The 23076-nt window shown below is 37.4% G+C and overlaps 1 protein-coding gene across 1 annotated transcript in view; it reads left to right on the forward strand.

Moving 5' to 3' along the window:
* Positions 1–22838, forward strand: part of LOC124787934 (ATP-dependent RNA helicase DHX8) — a 139583-nt gene extending 116745 nt beyond the window's left edge. Inside the window, exons 15-20 of the mRNA XM_047254924.1 lie at positions 6445–6585; positions 13628–13921; positions 17628–17749; positions 18609–18812; positions 18992–19171; positions 22493–22838. Coding sequence (XP_047110880.1) covers positions 6445–6585; positions 13628–13921; positions 17628–17749; positions 18609–18812; positions 18992–19171; positions 22493–22715 — 1164 coding nt within the window. The 3' untranslated portion in view covers positions 22716–22838. The remainder of the gene's footprint in view (positions 1–6444; positions 6586–13627; positions 13922–17627; positions 17750–18608; positions 18813–18991; positions 19172–22492) is intronic.
* The last annotated feature ends 238 nt before the right edge of the window (positions 22839–23076 follow it).

Genomic DNA, 23076 nt, shown 5'->3' on the forward strand with positions numbered 1-23076 from the left:
TCTGCATTGTGCACCAGAATGCAACATCTGAGCTACTAAAACACTCATAAACATTGCTGATAAATATCACCTTGCTACAAATGACTTATTTAGTCCAGACTATGCTTATGTTTTATTCATCAACATGTGTGTTTAAGTAGCTGTTCAAAAATTAGTATGCATTATATTGTTTGTTACTGCCACTCAAGCCAAGAGAGCACATTTATAAGAGATGGTCAGTCATTATTGGTTGTTGTAAAAATCAACATACTTAAATGTTCTTGGCAAATATTTTTAAATTATCTTTCTTACTTTGCCACCTAAGTGTCTATGAAATGTCTTTAAAGTAATCACAAAAATTACAAGACATCCCCAAGAATGGCTATGAGATCAACCTTCATTAGTAGGTAGCTGATAATTTCCTACACTCATTAGTACATAGCTGATAATTTCCTTAACCTAACCTTTTTCAATAAAATATTTCGAGCTTGTAACAGTGTGGGAGTGGCTTGATCGCATATTTACATGTTAATAACAACTTCTTTATTATGCCAATTTGTATTTGCACAAAACAAAAATGTTGTTTTGTAATTTTACTACATTGTAAGGTGATGATTAGATTTGAACATGACTCTGATCCATGAATTTTTGCTAGTCTGACAAGGGGATCCTCCATACTGTAAAACATGGATTTTGATGTGCTTCAAATATGTTGTAGAGGCACATTCCCTGAGTACTTGGCTATCTGGTTTTAAGCGACAGGCCTTTACTTTTGAGAAAATCGATTTTGAAGTTCATTGCGTACTCTGTGTACCCGTAACAGTGCATATATTGACTGAATTTTTCAAATTTATTTCAAAGAATATCAACAAACAGTGTAAGGTGTGCAAAATTATAAAGAAATATTCAGTTATTAATTCTGTCATACAATATTACAAAATCTTATTTTTCATTGTTCATGTCCACATTGCTTGATGTGTAAGAACAATATTGTGGGTGATACTTATCATAGAAACAACCGAAGCACAAATTTTCGCAGCACCACGCGCATTTTATGAAAGCAGCCATCTTGCAGGTGCACGGTTTCTTCATGATCAATACTAGGAAAAACAATTCTTTTGCATTAAAAAAGATTTCGCTTTCATCTGCTAATTTCAATGCGAACCATGCGTACCTAATCATGCTTCCAAAATTAGGTGCGCTGAATTGATGGAGGAGTAGCGAATGTAATTTTATCGAATCTTCCCTAGAAGTGGTCCCTCTATCGTCTTTTGTCAAGTCGGGAGCATTCTGAATAATATTCATGAAGATTTTCACCTGTCGCTAAAAATAAACATCGCAGGGCTGGCAATGAGTGCATTTTGGTGGGACCACTTTTAGGGTGCAGGTGCTCCCTTTTCTTTCATCAGTGAATAGATGATCGTATAAAGTTGAATCGGTTTGCCCTCCCCACAAATCGATAATGTACAAAAAAAATTTCTGTCCCACGTACGGAAGAATTACCGAATGCAAAAATTCTTTGTACACCAGTTTTGTGAACTTCCCGGATTTCATGCAGTACATGACTACATTTCTGTATTTCCCAGTTAATTTATCTATTCCTTTTTTGACTGTTAGGACCAAATTTTCCGGGTGGCTCTTGCATACATAAAAAAACATGGGATCACCTTTCCTGAGGCTGTTATGGTGTACTGGGCTGTATAAGAATGAGTAGTCGTGTTTAAATTTTTTTTTTTGGATGAGAACAGTTTTCATTCCTTTTCTGAAAGTGATCTATTATATGTTGCCTGATACTGGCAGCCAGTTTGATCAGTGTTGATTATGAAGTCAAGGTCAAAATTCTCCATAAGTATTCTTGTTTGTATGTGGAATTGTTCGGCAGCTGCTAAAACTTTGTCTATAATCACAAATTTTTTAGAGCTGATGAACTTTGTAATTTTTCTTTGCCAAATCTTATGTTTTTTCTTGAATTGCTCAACCCAAGCATTGCCAGCCACGAAATTGAAGGTTTCCAATAAAAAGGGAAGAACAGCATTCGTCACCCACCGCTGTAGAGTTATCATTGTCACCTGATCTCAGAAAAGCCATTTTCTCAAGCCATTCTCCTTTTTACAATATACTCAACATATATTTCATGTCAATATGATTTACCTATTCCAAAGTCTGCCTCGCTTTGACAAATCTTTCATAAGTCTTACAATGAATGGTTCTCCATTTATCGAGACGAGTTCCACCTCATTTTACATCCTCTTTCCATTGATATCATATTGGTTTATGTTTCAGTCAAGAAACTCCATGGGATTGCAGAGTTTTCAAGTTCCATTTAGAATGAACTGCTGCAAGAGCGACTGCTTTTTCCTTGTAGGATAGACGCACATAATGTTTTGGTTCTGATGCAAACTCTTCGGGAACGCAATCACCATCTTCCTCTATCCCCATACACTGCAAAGTGAAGAGTTTTATTTATTTATTTTTTTTCATTTGTCCAAAACAGAAAATATTCATAAAAAAGTAAAACTTACCGCATCATATTCTCCCAATTCATCTTCTTTGTTGAAATCTATCAATTCATCATCAATAATGATCTGTCTTTCAGCCAAGAGATCCTGTGTTGCGATACATATCTCATCGCCAGTTGCAACGGAATTGGCAGAGATCACGCTAGGCGGTGCATTCATTACGAGATTCAAATCGCAGAGTAGATTTTCGGCGTATTTAATAACATTTGTGATTTCGCCTTTTGATTCTTCGTTCAACTGCTCTTTTTGTGGATCTTCTTCTGTCTGCACTACTGCAGAAACACTTGGTTCTTTCATTTCACAGAATTTTTCTAACACACGGCACTAGAGACGCTTTGCGAGCAACTGACCCTGTAGTCAGATGCGAACGTAAAGGAATGCAACTCGCATCCTCATTGGTCGCAACTAGGAGCTGGGGTTCCTGTTACGGCTAATGGTATTCACGGGAGAGGGGATGATAATGGGCGGAGATCCATTTCAGGTAATACAAGAAGCGACCATTGTACGAACATTTGGAACTCCAACTGCGAACCAAAAATAGAATGAATATTTGAAAAAATGAATAACTGAATATATATTTATAATTCACACACTTTACACTGTTCGTTGATATTCTTTGAAATAAAGTTGAAAAATTGGGTTGATTTCGAAAAAAAAGAAAAGTACACGAGCAGGATTCGAACACGGTACCTCCAGTGTGGTAGTCGTGAACCTTTACCGCTGCGCTATGCTGACTTGCTTGGAATATATGTAATGTTACAGATATACAGAGCACACAATGAACTTCAAAATCGATTTACTAAAAAACCAAGGCCCGTCGCTAAAAAACCGGATAGCCAGGTACTCAGGGTAAGTGCCTCTACAACATATTTGAAGCGCATTAAAATCCATGATTTACAGTATGGAGGGTCCCCTCGTGAGTTGATCCTGCTTCAAACAATGGAAAACCGAGGTTGGAATTGTAACAATATAATGAAATTGCCCTGCTGTTCACAGTGTGGTGCCAGCTGCCAGAGCCTGTGATCATGTGTGTGTGATTTGCGTTTGCATGAGTGTGTGCATTTGTGTGTGTTATCTAATTTTGACAAAGGCCTTGTTGGCCAAAATCTAATTGTGTGACAGTCTTTTTGTTGTGCTTTTCTGAGACTCAGTGTCTCCATTATATGGTGAGCAGCAACTTTCATTATATTGATCCTACTTCACAGTGATATGACCTTGGATTAACATTTACACAACACAGAATTTCAAGTTCAGCTTGATCTGAGGTCATTTTCTATGTTAATCTAAGGTCAAATATTTCACACAGTTTCACCTTAAACATCCCTTTTAACAGCACTAAAACTCCCAACTATATGACTCAAACTTTGCTGTACACTTCTGTGTTACAGTATGTGCAGCTTTTTATTCATCTAATTTGATAGATCTGCAATAGAACAAAGGTGTAGATGGCATGTTTTCAAGAAAAACTGTACTTATTGCCAAGCCCATTCTACAACACTGGACAGCAAGTTTTTATATAGACTTTAGAATGAGACGACTCAGACTGCCATAAAAGTAACTGGGCATTAGTTTGATAAAGTAGGCCTGCTTCTTTCACTGTAAGTCAAAGGTATCAACAGCAGCAACAGATCTTCTGTTGACCTACTCCCAGCACTGCAGACTTCGACTAAGTCAACAAATTAAGATGGCAACAAACATTCGTGAAGTTGGAATTCAAAATATTCGTATTAATCCTGAAAAATTAGTTTTTGACAAAAACATGATATTTGTGATCCATGAACACAAAAATTGTGTGCTTTGAACAAGAAAGAAAATATTTATTGTTTTCATTTGATACAACTACTTTCGTTACTGAATTAGAGTCACATATCAACCCTTGTCATATGTCTTACACGTGTAAACCTGTATTCTCTTCTGATATTGGTCCACTCCTGCACATCAGGCTGCCCCTCGTTTCACAGCACATCGCTCCATGCCTCGCCATTGAGGCTGCGAGTAGTAGTTTTGTTATTGCATGCGCTCTCTGCTGCAACGCAAGGCAACACCAGTGCTAACAACATCTACATCTACATCTACATCTACAGCTGCCTCTGCATCGACATCAATACTCCACAAGTCAATGTACAGTGCATGGTGGAGGGTACCCTGTACCACTACTAGTCATTTCTTTTCATGCTACACTCTCAAATAGAGCGAGAACTCCCATTTGAGTGCCCTAAGCATCCCTGTGACACTTACGTGTTGTTTGAACCTACTGATAACAAATCTAGCAGCCCACCTCTGAACTATTTCAATGTCTTCCTTTAATCCGACGTGGTACGGATACCAAACACTCAAGCAATATTCAAGAATAAGTCGCACCAGTGTCCTGTATACAATGTCCTTTACAGATGAACCACACTTTTCCCAAAATTCTCCAAATAAACCAAAACCAACCCAACCATTTGCCTTCCCTACCAGGGTTCCTACATGCTCATTCCATTTCGTACACCTAGATTCTACAAAATACTGTTAAATGGATGACAGAGGGTACATCCTAGTTTACCAGCTATTAGGGTATCTTCCAATTTCATTCACTTATTGAGCATGAAAGAATGATTGTTTACATGCTTCTATATGTGCTGTAATTAATTTAATGAAGTAGGAGGTTGTTGTGTATTCCCAGAATCATCATTTAAAGCCAGTTGTCGAGACTTTGTAAGGTAGCTTCTTAGGGTTAGCTTACGCCTATCTGCAAGAGTCTGCCATTTCACTGACCATTCGTGCTGCCCTTCTCCGTGCATGTTCAGTATCTCTTGTTAGTCCTGTTTGGTATGGGCCCGACACACTTGAGCAATATTCCAGAATGGGTTGCGCGAGTGATTTGTAAGCAATCTCCTTTGCAGACTGATCGCATTTTCCCAGTATTCTACCCAGAAACTGAAGCCTACCACCTGCTTTACACATAACTGAGCCTGTGTGATTATTCCATTTAATACCCTTACGAAGTGTTGCACCCAGATATCTGTATGAGTTGGCCGATTCCAACTGTTACTCATTGGTATTTTAGGTATATGATACTATGTTTTTCGGTTGTGTGAAGTGCACAGTTTTACATCTCTGAATATTTAATGCAAATTCTCAGTCTTCACTCCACTTTGAAATCTTAATAAGATCTAACTGAATATTTATGGTTCTTCTTTCAGACAGTACTTCACTATAGATAACTATGTCATCTGCAAGCAAGCTGAGATGAGAAAATGACTGTGCCATGAATTACCAATTCATGGCATACAGTCTATCCCCCAAGGAAGGACATAAAATACTGAAAGCTAGGATAGTGTCATGTACTTTTGTATGTGTCTATCAATAATACTAAATATATTGCCTTATGGAGGTTATACAGGCCACCAGTTCTGTTCCATAATTTTAAGTGGCTACACTATGACTAACCTTTTAATAACTCTTGTTATTCTGTTTATTGCTTAAATTACTTTAAAAGGATGCATTACAGGGTTTTCAGCCATTTGTTATGTTTTCTGTTTACTGAAATACCAGCCGGAGTGGCTGAGCAGTTCTAGGCGCTACAGTCTGGAACCGCGTGACCGCTACGGTCACAGGTTTGAATCCTGCCTCGGGCATGGATGTTTGTGATGTCCTTAGGTTAGTAGTAGTTCTAAGTTCTAGGGGACTGATGACCACAGCAGTTAAGTCCCATAGTGCTCAGAGCCATTTGAACCATTTACTGAAATAATTTTTTATCTTATTCATTGTTCTGCACCACATGCATTTCGTGTTCATTTGATTGTATTGATTTCAGTGGCATACTTCTTCTTCAGAATAAATTGCTATTTTTAAGAGATAATACCTTTAAATTCATTTACACAGACTGTGGGTAGACAAATATTGAATTTTATTTTTCAAATTTATGCCTTTCAGTAATGAGTAACATTTGGTTTTTCTGTAGGTTGTTATAGCCACAAACATCGCAGAAACATCTTTGACAATTGATGGCATTTATTATGTAGTTGATCCAGGATTTGTGAAGCAGAAAGTGTACAACTCAAAAACTGGTATGGATTCTCTTGTTGTTACACCAATCTCTCAGGTAAGCTCTTCTTTTTAATGAATTCTGTAATATTGCTATGCACTGAGTTTTATTCACCTGGAAAGTTTAATCTTCCCTGCCTGTGCGACCTGTAACAACATTTTCAGCTACATTTCAGTAAATGTATTGTTCATAACTTAGGCATACATAGATTGTAGAAGATGTTCACCTAGTTATACAAGAAAGTATGATGAAGCTGACAATTAGGAACCAAACTAAGACTGGGCAATTAGGCTGAAAATATTCTGGCTGCTGGTTAGCAACTTGTATAGCATAAGTTAACTTTAGATAACTATGTCATTTGTTTTGTGAAATGAAGTCATGATCAGGTGTCAGAGAATTAGGGATTATGTGTAAGGGTTTTGGGGCTGAATTATAGTGATGAATGGTGCTAGTGAAATAAGAACAGAAACTAGACATAAAAGTGTGAGTATCTTGCAGTACCATGACTAGACCTGTGTAAACATACGTGTTGTCTGAATGTAGGTATGAAAATACTGATTAAAGTGACAGTCACATTGGTGCTGTGGAAAAAGGAATACATGCTGTTCATAGATTAAGCCTAATAAGTAAGAGGGGAAAAGGATCATGTTTCTTGTGCATCTGGCAGGAACTTCTTGATGATACCATCACACAGGTCATGTTACCTTTTATAGCTGAAGTCAGATTTGTACTTTTTTAAGGTTGGATTTGCGATTTAGGCTCTCAGTTGTGAGGTAAATGTACTGACAAGTAAAGGACGTCACAGAACTTAGAAGCAAAGTACAAGATTTTCTTGCTACATTTCAAGAGTTTCAGATTCAGGAAAAGTAGGTATTCTATACGTTTGAATACCATGGTATCACAGAGGCAGAAAAATTAAATACAGATGGTTATGTAAGTGCATCTTCATCACGAAGAGTAACCATGAATAAAAGAGAAGTTGCCTTATATATGAAAGCAAAACATAATGGTAAGAAATATACATTTTTTTTGTTCTGTATTTAGGTACTGTCCCCTGTAAAGTAGTTGTGTTACATACCATTCACAGTACATCTTCCATTCTTGGAGTGATTTCTGAAATATATTGAGATACTGTAAAGATCTTTTGTCAGGTTTTCTTGGTTTCTTGGGACTCATCAGTCTTTAGAAATGATGTGGTTTTGAATTGGGGGAACAGAAAGAAGTCTGTCATAGCCTTTCCAGGAGACTGGGTTGTGCTGTGATCCAATGCCTGCAGTCAATTTGCGAACAATTTAGGCCGCCGCCTGGATATAGCCGTTTTTATACATGTTGGTCCGCTTTAGAACAGTTTTTGGCTTATGGTGTGAGGACAGTGTATGAACTTTTAATGATGCATCATTTGCACTTTCTGTGTATTCATGATAAACAGTTTAATGAGAGACTAGAAGCTTATAACATGTTGTACCAGAGAACAATGCTGAAGATAAGGTGGATAAATGGAATAATTAATGAGAAAGTGCTGAATTTGGGAGAAACAAAATCTGTGGCATAACTTGACTGAGAGAGGATTCATCATTTTGGTTATGGGAAGTGGTGTGAGGGAGACAAATTGTAGAAGGAAGACCAAGATTTTAGTGTGACAGCTGTCTGATGCCAATGTTGCAGGGTAGCTACTTCTGACTCAAGAGTGGCAGGTGGGGGAAGCTGCGAGATGGATGCCCCAGTACTGTGGCAAGCACAAAGCTTTGAATGATTACTCATTAAAAACAATCTTCATTATTCAACACTTCTTAACAAGCACTCTTATGGAAGTGGCCCCGGAATCTGTTACACCTTGTAAGTAGTAAGTGATGTGGGATTGTGTGGCAGGCAGTTCCCTCATAGGTGAAGTTGGGGTGTCAGTTCTGGAGACTGGCTGGACTGTCAGGCGGTGGCACATACTAGGCAGCCTTGCGTCTGCAGATCCAGTTCAAATTCTGGAAACATCAGGGCTAGCTGACAGCTCGAAGAGCAGCAGCTGTTTCACCTGATTGATGACACTGCGCATTGAGGCTGAAGTAGATCAGTGACACATTCGATCAGTGACTACCACGGAGACTGCACCTGCTAAATGCATGTCGCCAAAGTAATGCTGCTACCAGCCGAGATGGGATCATTTACACTCGCTCCGATTGGTCGTGTTATGACAAGAGCTAGACTCCCGTCACACAGCCAGCTGTAGAAACATTGCATTGTGCTACAGCAGTGGTTATCTAATCCACTGCTGATGGTAGAATGTTGCATTTTAGGGTGTTGAACCATCAATATTGCAGAACCCAGCTGCAGAATTACATCACTGGCTGACCTACACACTCCTTGGCTGGTTATGCAGCCTGTCTAAAGCTGATGTCACAACACTAAGAAAGCTGGTTCAAATGAATGTTGGTGGCAGCAGTTACACAGAGATAGAGATATTTGCACGCGTAGACTGGCATGGAGAGCTGCATCAAACCGGTCGTCGTACTGATGACCACAACAACAACAAGAATATTGACGCCGATGACAGCAACACTTTGATAACCTCATTTATGTTCCCATTTTACTTTTTCCATAAAAAATTGAATACCACAGATTCACATCTTTTTGCTGTGCAGTTGTTCTGAAATGATTGCAATAAGCCATACATTATGTAGGCAACTTGCATTTCTCTAACCAGTTATCCAGCCAGGGAAAGAGGACCTATAGTGTAATGTGGAATCCGAATCACATTTTATTTCTGGTGAATCTCCACATTGTTAAGAGGTGAATGCTAGGTAAAAGGTAGTGTGTGCGTGGGGGTGAGGGGGAATGATAATAATAATAATAATAATAATAATAATAATAATAATAATAATAATAATATTCCAACTGGGATTCGATCCTGCAGGTATTCACTTCACCGCTAGACCACCAGGTGCGGCACACAATCTGGATAAGATTTGTTGTTCTCTCAAGTTGCTGCTGCCCTCTCGAGTTGCTGCTGCTCTCTAGGATTGTGGTAACTGTAATGCTAGGTGACAATGGCATGTGTTTTCACAGTGGTGGGGATCTTCAATTCATCATAATTCAGGCAACTTCCATGAAATTATGTACATAAATCTTCCTCGTGAACCAGTATATCTATTAGTCAAAACCTGATCAAAATCATTACAGTAATTCCTGAGATTAGCCTGAATATATAAACAGAAGTGAGCAGGTGATTTCTGTTTATATATATAGAGAGGGAAGATTGGTAGACAAAATGCAACACTCAACATAAGAGATTTTGTTTTCAGTTAATGTAGCTGCTGTGAGCAAGGGCATGGTAAACTAGATAGGATTTCAATGGATAATCTCAATATATGCAGTAATATATATAATTAGTAAAGAAAACTGAACTAATGTGCTGTCTTATTCCCCAAAATAAAATATTCCTTCCACTATTACATACAAAAAGTAGTCTGAGTAAACAGTTTGTAAATTGCGAATGAAAATCAACCCACTTGAAACTGTAACTCAAAACCTGAAACCAGCAGTTTTTATAGTCTGTCAATAAGAAAACTTGTAAATGATCCATGTCCTAGGAATGTAAGTGCTTATCATTCCTAGTTTGCATTTGCTTTGGTTTTGTAGTTTTGTATTTAAAGACAGAGTGCTTATTTTCATGAAAGCGAATGAAAGAAAATTTTCAAATTGCATAAAATAAGGGCAGCTCTCACTATAGTGGAAGAGATGTATGAAACAAACTAATTTGTCTTTCAGAGAATCAGTTGAGAAGGTTGTCTTCTTTTTTGTGATTTGAAGGATAATAAGCTTAGGGCGCAAATTATTGCAATGGATCAAATAGAAGAGTAGCAGCAACTTACCAATTGATGAAGCAATGACAACTGGAGAATGATAGAGATAGGAAATGGGAAAAGTAAAAGAAAGTTGTGCAGATGCTGCAAGGAAGCAGTAGTGCCTCCTAAATGGATCAAGGGAGATGCAAGTTTTAGGAAAGGCAAGAGATGTTATAATGCTAATTTTCAGATTCTGGTGAGTACTAAATGTGAGTTGCGAGCAACAGATAAATCTGTGGTAGGAGGTAACTGCTGAGGCAATTCAGACTATAGTGAGGCAATGCAGACTATAGTGCTGCAATGCCTGTGTTGTTCAGAAATACGATGCAAAGTTCCCTTGGTCATGCATGTGTGTATGAAGAAACAAGCACTGTGGTGACTACAGCTGTTATGAAATACATGAAATGTATTCACAGTTGCCAGTATAGACAACTATCAGCTGTATAATGGAATGGCAGCAATGAAAGTTTGTGCTACACTGGGACTCAGACTCAGATTTTCTGCTTACCACAGGCGGTCACCTTACTTTTAGGCTATCCGTGCATTACTCACTGCCAGACCCAAACTTCCACATGTCATCAACCATACATCAACAACCTGTACTTGTACATTCACATGTATATTCCCATACAGGGAAGTCATTTTAGTAGAAAATCACATGTCCAGTGTCAGCAGGTAAATAAGATGTTGCCATGTCTATATTGTTCAGAAAAATGATGCCAGGTTCCTTTGGAGCTGCATGCATATACAAAGGAACTGGCACTGTGGCGACTATAGCCATTATGAAATGCATGCTGACAATGGGTAAGAGACTTTCAATTAAAATGTGTCCCCTGTATGGAAATATACATATGAAAGTATGGGTTGGGTTGTTTTGGGGGAAGAGACCAAACTGCGAGGTCATCGGTCTCATCGGATTAGGGAAGGACGGGGAAGGAAGCCAGCCGTACCCTTTCAAAGGAACCATCCCGGCATTTGCCTGGAGCGATTTAGGGAAATCACGGAAAACCTAAATCAGGATGGCCGGACGCGGGATTGAACCATCGTCCTCCCGAATGCGAGTCCAGTGTGCTAATCACTGCGCCACCTCACTCGGTATGAAAGTATGAGTACAGGTTGTTGACACATGGTTGATGACATATGAAAGTTTGGTTCTGGCCTTGAGTCATGCTCAGATAGCCCAGTGGTAAGGTGACCACTTGCGATAAGCGGGAAATCCGAGTTCGAGTCCCAACCCAGCAGAAATTTCCATCATAATTCCATTATACAGTTGATGGTTGCCCATATTTGCAACTGTGAATACATTTCATGTAATTTAGGATGCATCTGGATGAGAGTGTCATGAATATGATGTGGAGATGAGGAGGCAGTCATTAACACAAAAATATTTTTCATTCTTGTAAGACATTTTCATCAAATTTCAATCAACAATGTTCTCCTTTGAATGCAAAAATATTGTTTTGGTACCCACCTATGTAGGGAGAGATGATCATTGTAACAAAATAAAAGAAATCAGAGCGCACAAAGATTTTCCTGCATGCTATTCGAGAATGGAACACTAGAGAAATAACTAAAGGTGGTTCAGTGAACCCTCTGCCAGGCACTTAATTGTGAATTGCAGAGTAGTCATTTAGATACAGATGTAAATACATTATTTTCTACTGTTATTAAATTCTATGTATCTGAATCATGAGTCAAGACATTTCATGCTACCAAGCAATTAATATGGATAGCAAAACAGAGTAGTCTATTATAGCATACACTATGTCTAATTCCAATGAATACCCAGAGTAATCAGTTTAATAAGTCACAGCTGCAAAATACTAACACGAATTCTTTACAGACGAATGGAAAAACTAGTAGAAGCCAACCTTGGGGAAGATCAGTTTGGATTCCGTAGAAGCACTGGAACACGTGAGGCAATAACCTACGTTTCTAGCATTTGTAGACTTAGAGAAAGCTTTTGACAATGTTGACTGGAATACTCTCTTTCAAATTCTAAAGGTGGCAGGGGTAAAATACAGGGAGCAAAAGGCTATTTACAATTTGTACAGAAACCAGATGGCAGTTATAAGAGTCAAAGGACATGAAAGGGAAGCAGTGGTTGGGAAGGGAGTAAGACAGGGTTGTAGCCTCTCCCCGATGTTGTTCAATCTGTATATTGAGCAAGCAGTAAAGGAAACAAAAGAAAAATTTGGAGTAGGTATTAAAATTCATGGAGAAGAAATAAAAACTTTGAGGTTCGCCGATGACATTGTAATTCTGTCAGAGACAGCAAAGGACTTGGAAGAGCAGTTGAATGGAATGGACAGTGTCTTGAAAGGATGATATAAGATGAACATCAACAAAAGCAAAACAAGGATAATGGAATGTAGTCTAATTAAGTCGGGTGATGCTGAGGGAATTAGATTAGGAAATGAGGCACTTAAAGTAGTAAAGGAGTTTTGCTATTTGGGGAGCAAAATAACTGATGATGGTCAAAGTAGAGAGGATATAAAATGTAGGCTGGCAATAGCAAGGAAAGCGTTTCTGAAGAAGAGAAATTTGTTAACATCCAGTATTGATTTAAGTGTCAGGAAGTCATTTCTGAAAGTATTCGTATGGAGTGTAGCCATGTATGGAAGTGAAACATGGACGATAAATAGTTTGGACAAGAAGAGAATAGAAGCTTTTGAAATGTGGTGCTACAGAAGAATGCTGAAGATTAGATGGGTAGATCACATAACTAATGAGGAAGTATTGAATAGGATTGGGGAGAAGAGAAGTTTGTGGCACAACTTGACCAGAAGAAGGGATCGGTTGGTAGGACATGTTCTGAGGCATCAAGGGATCACCAATTTAGTATTGGAGGGCAGCGTGGAGGGTAAAAATCATAGAGGGAGACCAAGAGATGAATACACTAAGCAGATTCAGAAGGATGTAGGTTGCAGTAGGTACTGGGAGATGAAAAAGCTTGCACAGGATAGAGTAGCATGGAGAGCTGCATCAAACCAGTCTCAGGACTGAAGACCACAACAACAACAACCCAGAGTAACTGGTTTTGACTATGGATCACATAGCTAAATTGCAACTCAGTGAATCCAGAATCAGATCTAATGTTTTTCCTTATCAAAATGTGAATTAAACAGTAAATTAATTTTGGTTTTTCAGCAATAATTCTTTGTTTTCAACAGTAAATTGCAATGGTATGAATAAATCTTCAAATGTTCTGCACTGTATTAAATACTGAATCTATGTATATCCATGGTCTTTTTCTGCCTCAGGCACAGGCCAAGCAGAGGGCAGGCCGTGCTGGCCGAACAGGTCCAGGAAAATGTTACAGACTGTACACAGAACGTGCATACCGAGATGAAATGTTGCCTACTCCGGTGCCAGAAATACAGCGAACCAACCTTGCCACAACAGTGCTTCAGCTGAAGACAATGGGCATTAATGACCTGCTACATTTTGATTTCATGGATGCTCCTCCTGTTGAAAGTCTTATCATGGCTCTTGAACAGCTGCACTCATTAAGTGCTCTTGATAATGAAGGTCTTCTGACTAGACTTGGACGAAGGGTAATTATAGTAAATCCTTTATGCATTACTCTTAATGAAAACTGCAAGTACCTGTAATGAGTTTTAGAACTAAAATATGTTTTATTTAAAGTAATGTACACATATTTCTTGTGAAGAGTAGATAAATGATAAAATGAATATACTGAGAATACATTACAGATGTGAATAATGTACATTGCCAAATAAAAATAAGTGAATCCGCTGTATGCAGTACCTACTTAATGCTACCTGTGATTAGAAACCAAGTATTTTCGTTATAGAATATACGACTGACACATCTACCATTAGGGCAGTTAGTGAGAACGGATCAGTCACCAAAAGGATTACTGAAAACTCTTTTTCTTTTGTGAATGAAAAGTAACTTGTTTGGGTTGAAGGAGATATTCCTGAAATTGCTCAACAGGAGCAAGAGAATAAATATTTTTTGTATTGTTGCTACAAAAGGATATAAAAATTAAATGGATTGATAAATGTCCACAATATGGAGAAGATATTGGAAGTATAGATTGTTACTCATGGCATAGTGGAGGTGTTAAGTCACAGGCAGGCACCAGTCTTTTCCATTGTGACTGTCTGCGATTCAATGCCTCCACAATGTGATGAATAGCAATCTATCCTTTCAATGTTGTTGTTATTCCATCTTGGACTTTCAATTGTTTGAGACATTACGAAAAGTGATGGAGAATGAAGTCTATGGAAAACTCTTACCTCAGGGAGGCAGGCTGGTGGGATATACAATATCTAGGAACTGAGTGGAAGAAATCATTGTAGGGGCAGATATAGGATCTCTTACTTGTTTCTGTTTGACTGGTAAAGGGACTCTCTTTCTTCAGTGATGCCAATTTGAATTTCTAAGTTCATAGAAGCAAAGAAAAAGCATTCTAAACACAAGTACTTCAAGGGCATAGTGTAAAAGATCAAGGTCAGTGTATTTATAGTTTGTTTCTGACAACTGCATGAATTTATTGATATCACATAATAAGTGTATTTTTGTGGAGCAAGTTGCAGCTGTTTCAACTGCCATAATGATGCCATATTGTTTATAGCAGCAAGTGTTAAGTGATTCTCCAACAGAAAGAGGTTCCTACTCAATGGTCTGAAGATGACCACAGTAGTGGTTGAAACTGGTCACCTTGATAAATAAATCGTGATCAAGACTGTTTTTAATAGTAAATATTTGTAAGACATTGATCACTGCCTTTCCCGTAATGTATTCCAAAGTAATGTTAAGAACCAGTTTTAACAAAACTGCTACGGAAAAGGGGAGGCACTTTTTATGCTGATTAAGAACAGCTTAATACTCCATGCATTTCAGAAACTACTGAAGTCTGTAAAATATTATCAACACACAGGTCATAAACTGTCCACAACTTATGTAAGAGTTTAAAAAGTGTGAAACATCCTTCGTGACACGGCTGTTCATATTTTCTATAATCAAATGAGGCTCTCATACTCAACATGAGCACAAGAAGTGAAAGTACGAGGGTCACTCCAAAAGAAATGCACACTATTTTGTAAAAATATAGTTTGCATTCTGCATGTGTGAAAGTTTAACAGTGTGTAGATACATCCTTCCCACTTGTTTTCAAACTTAGTTCAACGTGTTCCCGTGAGTGTCGCCGTCACAGCATGTGTTCAGGATGGCTGCTCCACTTGACGTTCATCAGAAGCAACGTGCTGTCATTGAATTCCTGTGCCGTGAAAACGAGACAGTGGGAAACATCCACAAGAGGTTGAAAAAGGTGTATGGAGATGCTGCTGTTGATCGCAGTACAGATAGTAGGTGGGCAAGCAGGTTATGTGATGAAAGCGAGCACGGCAATATTGAAGATTGTCCTCGCAGCGGCAAGCCTTGTACTGCACGCACTCCACACAATGTGCAGAGAGTTAACGAATTGGTGACTGCTGACGGACGCATCACAGTGAACGAATTGTCACGCTATGTTGGGATAGGGGAAGGAAGTGTTTGCAGAATATTCAAAGTGTTGGCGCTAAAAAAGGTTTGCGCCAAGTGGGTTCCCAGGATGTTGACAGTGGCTCACAAAGAAACAAGAAAAATGGTATGCAGCGAACTTTTGGAACAGTACGAGAATGGTGGGGATGAATTTCTTGGAAGAATTGTGACAGGTGATGAAACATGGCTCCATCATTTTTCACCAGAGACGAAGAGGCAATCAATGGAATGGCATCATGCAAATTCACCCAAGAAAAAAAAATTCAAAACCACACCTTCTGCTGGAAAAGTTATGGCTACTGTGTTTTTCGATTCCAAAGGACTCTTGCTTGTGGACATCATGCCAAGTGGAACCACCATAAATTCTGATGCATATGTGACGTCTCTGAAGAAACTTCAAGCTCAACTGAGTCGTGTTCGACCACATCGGCAAAAGCAGGATGTTTTGCTGTTGCACGACATTGCATGGCCACATGTCAGTCAAAAAACCATGGAAGCGATCACAAAACTAGATGGACAACACTGAAACACCCGCCTTACAGTCCAGTCCTGACCTGGCTCCATGTGACTCTCATCTCTTTGGGAAACTGAAAGACTCTCTTCGTGGAACAAGGTTTGAAGATGATGACTCCCGTGTCAATGCTTCCAAACAGTGGCTCCAACAGGTTGGTCCAGAATTTTACTGTGCGGGTATATAGGCGCCGTTTCCAAGATGGCGTAAGGCAGTTGAGAGGGATGGAAATTATGTGGAGAAATGAAAATATTGTTCCTAAAGGATGTATCTACACACTGTAAAACTTTCAAACATGTAGAATAAAAGATGGATTTTAAAAAAAAAAAAAATAGTGTGCATTTCTTTTGGAGTGACCCTTGTAATAACTGTAAGTTAATTTAAAATGTGGTAGAAGACATGTTCCTCATCTTTTATTCAAAGACATGCCCTACTATAAATTAAGGGAGTACTGCTCTTATCTTTTGTTCAAACAAAACAGTAGTCTTTCCAGTAGAAGACATTTAACATATCACACCCAGATGAACGTCACATTATTCAGTGTAGTATGACCATTGTGTAAATGGAGAGAATTCTGAACAAAATATAATTGTTGGCCCTGATATTGAGTGCTTGCCTGGTCATAATTTACAAATTGATACTCATTGTTTTTTTCATTGATTAATTTTGTAAATGTCATGTGAAATAATGACTCTTGTAATGTTGGTAAAATGACATACTACACACATTTATTTGGTGTGAACTTTAAGCTTATTAAAATCAGTGTAAGATGCAACAAGAGAAAGCTTTGGATTCACAATTTAATATATTTGTCAGTGTTAGTAACACCTTTCTTTGTGTGTTTTTTCTCCATACATCTTCCTCTCTTGACACTTTTCAGCTACCTATTCTGAGGAAACTCACTGGGCAGAAAAGCAACTTATTTCAGATTAGATTAGATTAATACTAGTTCCATGGATCATGAATACGATATTTCGTAACGATGTGGAACAAGTCATATTTTCCAATACATAACATAATTAAGTTAATTTAACAACATAATTAAGTTAATATAACAACTTTTTTATTTTTTTGTTTTTTTTTTTAATTTTTTTTTTTCTTAATTTACATCTAAAAATTCCTCTATGGAGTAGAAGGAGTTGTCATTCAGAAATTCTTTTAATTTCTTCTTAAATACTTGTTGGTTATCTGTCAGACTTTAGTGGCAGTATAATATTTCATGAATGTGATTTGTGTTTCAGATGGCAGAGTTTCCTCTTGATCCCAATCTTTCTAAGATGCTAATTATGTCAGTTCACCTTAACTGCTCAGATGAAGTGCTCACAATAGTATCAATGCTTTCTGTGCAGAATGTTTTCTACAGGTATGTGAGGTTTGATACTTTGCTCACTATGTTGATTATTTCTTTTAATTATAGGTAAAATATTTGAGTGAGAGATGTAATAATCAAATAATTTCAGAAATTGTGGTACAGTTGCCAGAATAATAGCTAAGACTTTTGCAAATATTTTAATATGCAGCCTGTACATTTACAATTCAAAAAATACGTAGTCATCAACTTCATTACAATGAGGTTGTTTTAGTAAAGAATGTGTTAGGCTTGTTTCCCACAAATAATTTTTCATTATGGAAGACTGCCTTCTCTAACTAAACAGCTTTAATGCTGTTTGTAATTTTTGCCTACAAATGCAATAGCTTTTATTGTTATTACCATATTCTCAAAACTGTATTTCGGTTAAACCATCACTTTCTTCTACTTTCACTTGTACAGTTGTGGTACAACTGTCAGTATTATGAGAAGGAAAGTTGCTACTCACCATATAGCAGATATCTTGAGTTGCAGATAGGCACAACAAAAAGACTCTCACAATTATAGCTTTTGGCCATTAAGGCCTTCGTCAACAATAGAACAATACACACACACACAAGCTCTGAACAGTATTATTTTTCTATTTTAATTAGTTTTATCTGAATACATTCATAATATATCCATGTTCCTTTGTGTAATACAAACCAACATAAAGACTTATCATAAAGAAATTTGTAAGTGACTGAACTCATTAAAGAATGAGATTTTTAGTAACTGAATTAAAAATCAATGTGATTTAAAATGTACATTTATGCTCAAAGGCAGATTTGAAATTTTCAGAATAAATTATATTTTAAATTGCAATCCTGTGAGGGAAACACAAGGATGGCAAGTAATTCTTTTTATCTTTCAGGCCAAAGGATAAGCAAGCCTTAGCTGATCAGAAGAAGGCCAAGTTTAACCAGCCTGAAGGAGACCACCTGACGCTTTTATCAGTTTACAATTCGTGGAAAAATAATAAGTTCTCCAATGCTTGGTGCTATGAGAACTTTGTCCAAATAAGAACATTGAAACGTGCTCAGGATGTACGGAAACAACTTTTAGGAATTATGGATCGGTAGGACAGTGTTTTAAGATGCAACACATATTCAAGTTTAATTTTCTTGAACAAGAAAAGGTTCTAGAAAGAAATTATCTTTCTCTTTCTAATGTGTATGAAATGAAAATTTTACATTGATTGCACTAATTTATTTATTATTTTGAAATAATTTTCTAAATGTTCATTATTATGTGCAGGCATAAGTTGGATGTAGTCTCTGCTGGGAAAAACACAGTACGTGTGCAGAAAGCAGTATGTTCAGGATTCTTTCGAAATGCAGCCAAGAAAGATCCTCAAGAAGGATACCGAACTTTAGTGGACAGTCAAGTGGTTTACATCCACCCATCAAGTGCACTTTTTAACAGACAACCAGAATGGTATGTAATTAATTCCTTAGTTACTAATAAGGTAAATCATGCATTGACAAAGGCATTGTACCACCTTCAGTAACTGACAACTTTTATCTCCTGTTTTGACTTTCTTCCCATACTTTCTTGTCAGCTGTGTATGTATTTTCTGTTTATAAATTTAAAAAAAGGGCATGAAGAAAAGTTATGGAGGAATGGTACTAGTTCAATCCACTCAAACAAAAATAACTACTGTTATAGTACATAGTAATTGCAGAACTATGGTGCACCACCTAAAAAAATCTATCCCATGTCCACTGCTGTTGCTACATTTAAGGATTATTTAATATGTAGGGTTCAATGAAGAAAAACATAATGTAGAAGGCTCCATCCATGGCTTTAAAATAAATCCATGAAAACTCAAAATCGTACTTTGTACATTCTGTCCATAATAGGTAAACCCCATCCTTCTCCATCTGAGCATGTATTCTATCTTTAATGACTTTATTGCAAACGTGTCAATATCCTCTTAACTGAAGTCGTGGGTTCTCATTTTTTTGATTCAGTCAAAACTTATAATCCAAAGTACAGGTGAGAAACTTAACAAGAACTACTAGAAAACTGGACCCCACTTACTGTCCTTTTATGGTCATCATTAAGTGTTTTACTGAGAGAGAGCATTCTGTACTGTAGGTGTAGGTTTGCCAACTAGGTTCTGGTTACACTTATCACCACTAAAGGGCACCTCTTCTGTGTTTCCGTATAGTCAACAATAAAAGGTAGGTTCCCAGCCTTGTATTGTGGACTATTTAGTGTCTTCAAAAATGATAATTATCATTAGTTTAATGTTGAATTTAGTCCTTCAGAAAGGTACATAGAGTATGATATTTTGCATCCAGGCACAGTGATGATGTTTCATCTGATACTTACTTGACAGTGGTTCATACATCTTCTGTACTATTGCCAGCTCCTCTGATACTTTCATTCACAATATAGCTACATAACAGTTGTGCAGAAGCTGTCGTGTACTTCATATATTTCTTCATTGATGACAGTTTGATAGGCATTATAACTGCAGGCTAACAGAAAAAGGAAACTTATTTCTCAGTGGAAAGACTCAGCTATTAATCAAATATTTGTGTTTATCAGTGTTAGGTTACTTCAAAGAACTGTGAAAAACTTGAACTATCAGATATATTGTAAAAATTTTGTGCATACCAGATACAGGCACAAATCAATCTAGGGTGTGAAGATTAGGTTGGGTGTATGTCCGTTGCTGGAGAGAGAATCTTTGGGATCCAGGCTGTCAAGCTTTGTGAGTCCCAAAGTTAGTCTGCAATATTTGCATACACATGGGAAAATGAACAGAGTTCAATGAAATCATTGACACAGTTCTGGCACTTCTAAGCAAAAGTTATTGATGATTGTTAATTATTATTGCACATCCCCTTAACTGCTGATCTGTTTATTGAAACAAAATATGCAGAGCTGTATGCCCATTCACAAGCCTTAGTCACAAACTTGAAGTGAAACTCGCGAGCAAGAAGTATGAAGAACTGTTAAGGCCATTAGCAGTCATAGCATTTAACAACATAATAGTGAATGGATAAAGTAGGCCAACACTTAACCGACACATGTAAATTGAAGGGGGATCATTGCTGTCAGCTGCAGTGGGACATTAAGCAGAATCAGCAACGATGAGTGAAAATTTGTACAGGACCAGGATTCGAACTCAGGATCTCCCACTTACTAGGCAGGTGTGATAACCACTGCACCATGCGGAAGAAAGCATTATCGCAACTGCTCGAACACACTCAGCATGCCTCATGGTCAATCCACACTCTCACCGAGCGCCACCTGTCCACAGTCCCCTTTCATTATACTCCCGTTCACTACTCGGAGATTCTCACAGGAGTTGGACATATTTGTGCATTTGCACTGAAGAAGGGATCCATATCCCAGCTAAGTTTATCAGTTATATGAATGCATGGTGTCTGTCCAAAAGAATCCACTTAATGTCCTGCTGCAGCTGACAGCAATGATCTCCCTTCAATTTACATATAATGTTTCACAGCTATAGATTCTACTTGGTGTCTGTTCTTTCAGACAGATACCATGCATTCATATACTTAACCAACAACCTAGCAACTCATAAAGCTATAATAAGTATTACAAGCAGATTTTTTTTCCATCTTCTTGAGCTTGATTTGTATAATGTGTTGGCTGTCTTTTATAAAAACTGTGGTTATAAGAATACGCTTAGGCTTACCTTATGTTATTGAGAACATAAAAATAGGAATTTGATTAAAATGCAGCAAACATCCGCTCCAGATTACTGATTGGTCAAAATTCCCAGTACTGATTCCACCTACTCCGCAAGCATATGTGCAATATACAGCCAAAGTTAGAAAGAAGACAATAAGAGCATCAAGATATTGTTGTGAAGGCTGTAATGTGGCACTATGTGTTGTTCGTTGCGTCTGCCCTTGTCATACAGCTTCAAACATTAAAGCTGTTAAAAAATCCACATTTGAATTTCCAACATATACAAGAACTAAAAAATAAAAAAGGGAAACAAGTAGTTTTTCTGTGCACATTTATATTCAGGATTTAAATACAGTTATTATTTAAAATTCGGAAGCTGTTTTGGTAACTTTCATATGTCTTTTCTGTTCCTGTTTATGTTTTGTTTAACATCTTCCCCCCCTCCCCCCCCCCCCAAAAAAAAGAATCTTGTAAAATAATCTCTGCTGACCAGTTAAACTCTTAACCTCCTTGTCATAAATATGCAGGCTTCCGTGGCTGGTGTCATGATGATTAAAATTCTTCTGGGTGTTGTACCACATCATTGTATAAAATACTACCATGAGGAAGGTTGTTGTAATATGGTCAAAGCATTGGTTTAAATTCATAATTAAAGTATTTTATGCAGTACTACACCCAGAAGAATTTCAGTCAGTTTAATCTCCTTCCTCTTCACTTACACACAAGTTTAAGCATTTGCACACTGATCTAACATTCAGATTTGAGAGCTAAACTCAGAATCCTTTTATATAGCTTTTGTCCTTTGCAATTACTGAAATACTTGTTTCATTTACCCTCCTTTCCATTTTATGACAATAGTCTTTTCTTATTACAGTTTTATATTTCTGTTTGACAAGAGCTGATAAAATCAAAAGTGGTGGCTAAGAAAGTGAGTGTTGTGCAGCAATTAATTTACTATGACTTTATAATTATCATTGTTTGAATTTTCAGCAGTAAATTTTCCTTTCATTTGCTGTTCTCTGTTGAAGTTTCCTAATTCTCTTATTCTCTGTAGTCTAGCTTTAAATAATTTGGTATATGTTTCAGGGTTATCTATCATGAGCTTGTGCAGACAACCAAAGAGTACATGCGTGAAGTCACAACCATAGATCCAAAGTGGTTGGTTGAATTTGCTCCGGCATTTTTTAAGTTTTCTGATCCAACGAAGCTGAGTAAATTCAAGAAGAACCAACGTCTTGAACCTCTATATAATAAATATGAAGAACCAAATGCTTGGAGAATTTCAAGAGTCCGTAGAAGGAGAAACTGAAATATGTTCACTGTATTCATCTTAAGTTATAAAGTGTGTATATATTGTACATAATAGACTTCTTATGCTGAAGACTGCATAGTAATGTACATATTTTGAAATAATTATACTATCTACTATGAATTAGTCATTATTTAAACAAAACAAAAGTTAGCCTGAAGCTGACATGAAAGTTCAACAAAAATGAGAGACAGCGCATCATAATCGTCATCTTCCCAAATACCTTTTACATATTAGCCAATTTAACTTATTTTAGTAGTCACTCGTAGGCCATTGAAAGGATATAGTTGAGCCACTTTTGGTTGTATTCTTCAATTTTTCTAATATTGATAAAATCTTCGATTTTCTCCTTCTGTCTCCA

This window comes from Schistocerca piceifrons, chromosome 3 (genome assembly GCF_021461385.2).
Source record: "Schistocerca piceifrons isolate TAMUIC-IGC-003096 chromosome 3, iqSchPice1.1, whole genome shotgun sequence".
In the NCBI taxonomy this organism is placed as follows: Eukaryota; Metazoa; Arthropoda; class Insecta; order Orthoptera; family Acrididae; genus Schistocerca; species Schistocerca piceifrons.